Raw genomic sequence first — 8,251 nt, 5'->3', positions numbered from 1 at the left:
GTAACGGGGGAGCGGGGGCAGAACGGTGGATAGGCAGCGCGGCCCGAGGGCAGAAACGGAACACCGCAAAAGATAAAGCCTCTATTTGGACCCCCGGCTCTGCTCCCATCGCCATTGCTGCTCTCTTCTTCCTCCTCCCACCCCTCGTCTCCTCTTCTTCTTCTTCTCACAATTTCTCCCTGTAAATTTCCCTCCTCTTCGTTCCCTGTACTGCGACGCAGACGAACGGCACAGCCAGACCGGAGTGATTGGCAGGACGCCGGGCCTGCGCCGGTGGCCGGAGGGCCAATTTTGATGCGTGGCCTCCTCGAGGTCCACGCGATTGGCAGAGGCAACGCGTCCAACAGCTCCGCCAAACTGAAGGCCGCTCCGGCATTGGACATGATGAGGTAGCCGGCAGATCTCCGGGCTCTCTTCTCCTCAACCTCCCCCGCGCGGTTCTTCGTTTCCTCCGTGTCTCTCTGTGTTCAGATCGAGCCGCGCGCCGTTTCTGTCTTGCGTGCGTCTGATTTTTCGGTTTCGGCTTCTGTTTCGCTTCGGTTGGTGACGGATTTCATCGATTCGCCCGCCGGCTCAGTTCCGGCCGGCCTTGTAAAATTTTCAACCTTCTTCTATGCGTTTATTCTGGCCGATGCTTCTTCTCCTCGAGTTTAGGCGTTCTCTGCTCTTCCTCCGGCTTGGTTGATCTGTGTTTGGTATTTGGTTTCTGGGTGTGCCAATTTGCGCGGCTGCGTTTGACCCCCGATTCGGCGTTCTTAATCTCTGTATTTCCCAGTATTCTGCTTGTGCTCTGAAGGTTGTCTTTCAAATTTCTCTGTTTCCAACGATTTTCCGTCCGTTTCGTCTAGGCGAGCGGCATCCTGCCGTTTCTCCGTTTTTTTGCATCGTCAGGTTCTCTCCGTGCGAATGAAGGTTGGAGTTCATAGGAGTGTGTTCTTGTTCTTCACATCCGATGCTGTCGGTCGCGTTGTTTTGTTCATCTTAACTGCTAGTGTTTGTTGAATTTTGCGGTCTATTTTCCTCAGTTTTATCGCGGCCGATCGATCCGTGTGGTTCATCGTTTCATTTCACCGGCAACTCCATGGCGTTCGATTTGTTACTTACATTTCGCAGCAGATCCCTTTGTGCTGGTCAAATCGCTAACCTGCACCGTGGCGTTTCAGGTACCAAAGACTCAGCCCGGACTGCCTCCCGCTGACGAACGGTGGCGGCAGCGGCGGCGTGGCGCGCAAGCCGGCGTCGAGATCCTTCAGAGACGACGACACCGCAGCCGCCTCCACCGACGGGTCCCGACAGGCCTCCTACCTCGCCGCCTCCCAGCCGGACTCAAAGCCGTCCCGGCCGCGCGCGCCGCAGCCGCCAGCATCGTCGGCCGGCCGGAGCCCGGCGCGGGACCACGGTCTCCACCAACACCAGCACCACCCCTCCGACTCCTCGGACACGGCCTCCCCGAGCTCCACCGGCGGCGCGGTCACCGGCGACGTGCTTCTACAGTGGGGGCACAACAAGCGATCCCGCTGCCGGCGCGACTCCTCCGCGGCGTCCTCGGCCGCGTCGCCGTCCTCGCAGCGCCGGCAGGCCCTCGGCGGCAAGATCCAGCGCCGCGCGTCGGCGCCCTCATCAGAGAAGCTCATGCCGCCTCCCCCCGCCACGGCCACCGCGACGCGGGGGTCGAACCTGCGGTCATCCTCGTCCTTCCCGCCCCGCGCCGCCGGAGGCGACGCCAGCCACCAGCCGCCTCCGCACCACCACGGCAGGTACGGCCTCCCGGTCGCCGTCTCGGCCCGTATCCTATGTGAGAGCTCCGCCCGCTCGCTCGCACGCTCCCCGTTTGTCGCCGGTTTTACGCGGTGCGACTTTGTAGTTAAGTTTCCGGTTGTGCCCCCGAGCGAGCGGGGAAACTACCGGGCCACATCTTGTTCTTGTTGGATGGATGGAGTGGTGGTGGGATCGTGGGCTGGCCTTCGCGGCGTTATTTATTCGCCCGGTTTTTTTGGTGCTCGGGTTCGGGTCTCTTTTCGTGGTGGTTTATTTGGTGAGCTGTGCCGCCCGCCCGCCCGCTCACCCGTCATTTAGCGAGAGCTGGAGTTGGAGGAAAGATTCCTGTCTCTATTCCTCAGTTTTTCTCCAAAAAATCATCGTAGGTTTTCTGATTTATTTTATTTTATATTTATTTTTAGATATGCAGTACTGTCAGTTTTGATGATCTGATCGGTTTCCTGATTTTCGTGGTATTTTACATTTTTTAAAGTTATTTTTTTTGGGTGGAAAGTTTTGTGTCTGGATCTGAATAGGTGGTGACTTTACCACTTGACTGATCCGTGGACGCAGGGTCACGTAGGCATCCGTATTTGTCACACATTGCGTGATGCATGGGGGACCCAGCTAGATTTTCCATATCTGCTCAAAATTCCTTGATGGCAGCACTACTCGTTAGTTAGAGGCACAAGTTCCTTGGATTGTTGGGTTCATATATATCCAGTAGATATTGTGAGGGTTTGCAGTAGCACGATGATGCTATGAATTGCAGCATCAAGGAGAGGAGGAAGAGGAGCAGGGAAAGGGTGTAGTAGTACTAGCGGTAGGGGCAGATGGTTATAAATATGTGTGCACATCTCAACGAACGCCCCTATCTTTTTCCCTTTTTCTTTCTACTACTACTACTATAGTATGGCCATCAAACTGTAGCACTAGCTTTGCTTAGTTTTGCATATATTGTATCCATCCTGTTGTGGTAAGTCTCTGCTCGTAGAATAGGAGAGTACCACCAGCACCACCAATCCGCCCTACCCACCCTTCTTCCCCTCCCCAACCACCTCCACCACGATCGATCGACCCCATGATTGACGCCATGTTTTCCTCCTTTGCCTGTACGATCAGGGAGGAGCGATCGGGCGGCGTGCAGAAGCGGTCGTCGCCGGACAAGGCGCACAGCAGCAAGCACACCACCACGGTGGATCATCATCACATGGATTCCAAGAACAGCAACCACCACCCATACCACGACTCGACGGTGCTGCACACCAACGGCGCCGCCGCGGGCGAGAAGCTGGTTGTGGAGCGGTTCGAGCTCCCCCGGATCTACATCTCCCTTTCCCGCAAGGAGAAGGAGGACGACTTCCTGGCCATGAAGGGCAGCAAGCTGCCGCAGAGGCCCAAGAAGAGGGCCAAGAACGTGGACAAGTCGCTCCAAGTATGCATCATCCGTCTCCTCCTGCAACCAACCAATTCGTCCGATCGGATCTAGGGTTGTCTCCGATGTACTAGTACAGAACTAACATGTGCTTTCTGTGCTGCAGTTCGTCTTCCCCGGGATGTGGCTCTCGGATTTGACCAGGGGCCGGTATGAGGTGCGGGAGAAGAAATGTGTCAAGAAGGTATATCCATTAATCCCCATTTTCATTGACATGTTCAACTTTTATTTCTTTCTATTGTGCCGAAAAAGAAAAAAACTAGTAGTTGCGGTTTCACGTTGATTGATTCATGGCATGCGACTGATGGGTTGCGACGCTGATTAAAGCCTTAATAAAGGGGGCTAATTTGTTGCCCCCTTTTTTCTGCCTTAATAAAGGGAGTAATTAGTTGCTTCTTTTTAAACCTTTCCTTCGTGATGGTCACGTGGGGCCCATTACCCGTGATGTCCTCGTTGATGATGGTGCCGGGTTAATTTACCTCGGCTTTATTGCTGTGGACGTCGAATGCAAGGCAGGAAGCGATCTGTATATATAATGCTTCTCTTTGCCCTGACCGGAGGAGTCTTCTAGGTTTAGTAGATTCATCCATCCATCTGCCTGCCAAGGGCGCTGTCATCTGGTGCTTTGCCGAACCAGACAGCCAAACACGTCGAGCAACTCGACCGCTACCAGTAGCCACAAAAGAAAAATCCCCGTGGCCGCTTTGAGCTGGGGTCGACCTGTCAGCATCACGGCCAAGCCCTTGCGAACAGGGTGCTGAAGATCAGCCACTGACCAGTGGGCCCCTGGGTAGGGCCCATTTATGGAGGCATGTAGTATCTGTCAATTGCTAGGACCACATGATCGCCCGCCTGGATAGAGCTTGGAATCATAACCATGAAAAAAGAGACAGAATGAATGAATAATGCGAGAAAAGTGGTGTTATCTTTTGATCGTCTTGTCTGTTTGGATTAACGCCGCTGCAGAGTTTAGTCTCTGCGCCATGTCGATAGGAACAAGGCACCAGCCCCTGGATCACGTAGCAACTTGGGGAAAGGAATATTGTAACATGAACTCCAGTGTTTAGGTGGCTACTATTAAATCTCGAAAGACTGGAGGAAGGTTAGATCGTGCTTGGGTGTTAGATACGCCTGTTTATTATTGGACACGCACATGCTCGTCTAGGAACCTTGTAGTAACAGTGGAAATATTAAGGTTTCTACGTACTAACTGAGAACTCTCTTGATCTGAAATGCAGAGGCGAAGAGGGCTGAAAGGGATGGAGACCATGGACAGCGACTCGGAGTGATCGAGGACGAGACGCTCTAACAGGCGAGACAACAAAGAGGGATGTGTGGTGGGTGATTGGTGAGGGGAGTTGGATGAGAGTGAGAGCAAAGAGCGGTAGAGCTTAGGCTAAAACCAAGGGATGATCATTGTTCTGTAAATGGAGATGGTGGGAGGCAAGAGTGGGCTTTGTCTTGGAGGCGATGATGACGATGCGCCGGCTGTTTTCTTATTCTTTTCTTTCGGGGGTTGGTTCGAAATAGTATCATTTTGGGGTTGTCCACTTGGCATCTCGTGACTTCCTGCATGCACGTAACTTGAGGTGTCCGTGTCCGACACGCTAGGCCAATTTCTCCTTCTATCTGCTTTTGTAATTTCGATCCTTCTTCCCTCTTCTCGTCCTGCAACTTTGTCTCTCTGCCGGATTCGATAGCTATTAGGATGATCTGACGTGCTAGTGTTGATGGGTCAAATGTGAATAGCTGACGTGGACTCAGCTATTGCTCCAGCGAGTTGGCCAATGGCCCTTTCCGGTGCTGTGGAAGGAGAGCCGTGGTAGACCGACCATCACTGACACTTACCAAGCAGTCCTTTATATTTACTCCCTCTATGTAGCTAGATATATTTTAATTTTAATTACATTCATACGAGTGGCAAGTAATATGAAACATAGGTGATATTAAAAGGTTTTAGAGCAATTCTAGTGGATCTCAAAACCGGAAGCAACAAACTTTTGCGGCTTTGATCGGAAAACAGGTAGTACCGGGAAAAAATATATCCAGGCTTTGATCGGAAAACAGCTAGTAGCGGGAAAAAATATATCCAGCTCCCCCCCCCCCCACCCAATAAAAACCTTCCTAGTTTTCCAGCACCCACAATGCTATAAAAATGGTTGGAGTTGTCACCTTCTAGACTTGCCAGAATTTGCCAAAATTCGCATGCGCCGCTTCAAGTTCGTTCGCTGGCACTCGTCCCGATCGACCTGCTTGAAATCACAACTAGAAGCTAGGCGAGGATTACCAAGAGCCTGAGCAGAGGTGGGCCTGTAGAACGTGCAGGGATTTGAGCACCGCTGGATGAGCGAGCATGGTCCTCGTGCGGGGGGCACAACAACTCCATGCATCGGCGTCTGCGGGCTGCGGCGGTTAGCAGGCGGCACCGATGTCTAGGGGGGCACGGTGTGGCCTCCGCAAGACATGAGACTAGAGTGGGAGCGGGCGGTGCCGCGTGGCTTGGAACGAGATATGTCTGACGCGATGACAACATGTCTTCCGACAAAGACGAGGGAACATGGAAAAGAAAATGAGAAAATGGAAAAGATGAAAAAAAAATTACGAGTTCAAGTTGAGCAAAATTTCACACAGCGAACATTTTTTATGGAAAACGCTTTGGATCCGGCGACCGATCGCGCGCCAGCGATCGGTCGTCCGGCCTCGCTCGCGTGTCCAGCTTAATGGGTCTGCTTTTTTCGGCCCAACAAGAATTTCGCTGCAAAACAGATGAGTGAGATGGTGAATTATTTATTGTGAACAATCCGTAATTTTTGTAGGATTTGTTGTTAACAATTGTTGTAAAGAGACAACATTTTTTTATTTTTTTGTTGATGCTAATAAAGTGATTTTTTTGTTGTAACCATTTGTGACTTTGGATAAAATAGTAGGTGATTTTTGTTGTAATTCAATCTGTAGCAAATTAAATGTTGCTTGACCACTTTGCATCATTTTTGCAAACATATTGATTTTTTATTGTAATCGTTTGTGACTTTTTGTAAAAAAAAAGTTGGTGATTTTTGTTGTAATTCAATATGTAACAAATTAATGTTTTTTTCTTTTTTTACAAACATATGGATTTTTGTTGTAATAGTCTCCGGTTTTTGTTAATAATAATGGCTACTTTTTGTTGTAAATTGATCTCCAACAAAATAATTTGTTGGTTTAACCACTTTATTGTGACATTACTTTTAAAAAATATTTGCGACTTTTTGTTGTAATAGTATATATTTTTTTGTACGCGGAGAGAGGATTTTTGTTGTAATACTCTTCACATTAGGGGTACTGCGGGTTGGTTTCCAGAAAAACGAGGGTTGCAAATGTAAAACTGCATTTGAACTAATATCTGAGAAATATAGTACTGCGGGTTGATTCTCCAGAAACCAGGGGTATAATGTAAATTTCCAAATGCGACTGATTCTGGCCGTCGGATCGTCATCGGACGGCGCGGAGGACGACCGATTTTTGCCCCCAGATCCGGCGCCCGACGCGTAGCGTTCACCATTTTTTATTTTTGCGGGCAACTGCTAACAGTTTTTTTTTTTTACATGCGAACAAGTTTTTCGGTGTACCTGATCCGTGTTTTAGGTATTAGATGCTCTTACCGTAGCAGTGGTTGTGTATGCAAGTTGTGGACTTGTGGGCACCCTGTTCATGCATTTGGGCTCTGGCCCTGCCCACGAGTCGGGATTGCTGAGACCAGGGAAAACTGCTCCTTTTTTTTTTGTTTTCTTAAGTAATAAAGAACCCAAATCTAGGTTCCTAGAAACTTGAACCTATGTAGCTGGGTTATACATCCACTTTTTTTTTTATTGTTTTTATGTAGTAAGATTATCTCCATCCATGGAAAGCTTCAAATAGACGTCGACAGGTCCGTCAGCAGCGCGCTATGGGGACGCGGCAACCCCTATAAAAACCCCTAAAATAAATTGCAAAGAACAAATCAAATTTTAATTGAGTTAGAATTATTACATAGGCTTCATTACATAGTTGTAAAATGTGAAAATATCGATGAAACCTAAACTAGAGGTTTTTGTTGGCCCTCCCACACTAGCTGGGAGAAATCACCCACATTAGAGGGTTATGGTACCCGCCTTCATTGCTGCAAAGGAATAACATCTAGAAACCCATACTAGAGACTTATGCTAGCTCTCGCCATCTTTGTTATAAAGAAAGAACATCAGGAAATCTTAACTGCAAGCTTCTTCTCACCGCCGATGTCGTCGTTGTTGCCAGCGCCTTGGTAGTGCCTACAACATGATGTGTCGTCAAACACCTTCACTCTGAGCTCGACGTCGCCTTCCCACATGAAGATCACCAAGCATCCGACCCCCATGTTGTGGGTGCAGGTGAACTTCTCCTAGCCAGTGTGGAGGAACATGTGACCTTCGCCGTCGAACAACACCTCGATAGGCCACCGGCAAAAGCCACAACTGGCTTCCCGTAAGTGCACGCCAGTCGGGGAGATATTGCGCGAACTTCTCCGGGAGCCTATTTTTTAACCGAAAAGGGTCCTCCTTGGTGAGGACGAGGAAATCGAAGAAGTCGAGGTGAAGAAGTCACGGGGTGGGGATCCTGCACCTCGGCCCCTGCCGCAGCGGCCTCGGTTGATGCGTCCGCGACCGTGTCCCGTAGATCGGCCGTGGATCGGTTGGGGGAGAAGGTGGACGACATCGCTAGGGTTTTTGTGAGGAGGAGCCGGTGCCCGAACACCCCATTTTATACCCGGAAGCAGGCGTGGGGGCGATGATGCGTAAGTATTGCTTGCTCAAAGGTAGGTGAGCGTTGTCGCCATTGATCACCAGCACACATGGCTAGGTCATTATGCTGACCGCTCATGCATGCACTGCCAACAAGCGGGCCTGAGGGCTTCCATCCGACGTGGCGCGAGGCGCGGACGTGCCCATTCGCCCCCCCCCCCACCACCACCACGTGAAGGGGTTGTCACGGGTTGTAGGCGATTGTATTGAGCTCCAAAACTAAACGGGTACTTTTAAGACGCGTCGGTGTGGTCTAAAAACG

The 8,251-nt window shown here is 50.4% G+C and overlaps 1 protein-coding gene across 1 annotated transcript; it reads left to right on the top strand.

Moving 5' to 3' along the window:
- The first annotated feature begins 212 nt into the window (after positions 1 to 212).
- On the top strand, positions 213 to 4,750 carry LOC124665364 (formin-like protein 18). The gene is made up of 5 exons (XM_047202775.1): positions 213 to 389; positions 1,164 to 1,757; positions 2,881 to 3,193; positions 3,300 to 3,377; positions 4,432 to 4,750. Exons 1-5 carry the CDS (start codon positions 295 to 297, stop codon positions 4,480 to 4,482), a joined length of 1,131 nt encoding a protein of 376 aa, XP_047058731.1. The 5' UTR covers positions 213 to 294; the 3' UTR covers positions 4,483 to 4,750.
- The last annotated feature ends 3,501 nt before the right edge of the window (positions 4,751 to 8,251 follow it).

Source organism: Lolium rigidum, chromosome 6 (assembly GCF_022539505.1).
Source record: "Lolium rigidum isolate FL_2022 chromosome 6, APGP_CSIRO_Lrig_0.1, whole genome shotgun sequence".
In the NCBI taxonomy this organism is placed as follows: domain Eukaryota; kingdom Viridiplantae; phylum Streptophyta; class Magnoliopsida; order Poales; family Poaceae; genus Lolium; species Lolium rigidum.
The sequence above is the reverse complement of the archived record's forward strand: the minus strand, read 5'-3'. Positions and strand labels throughout refer to the sequence as shown.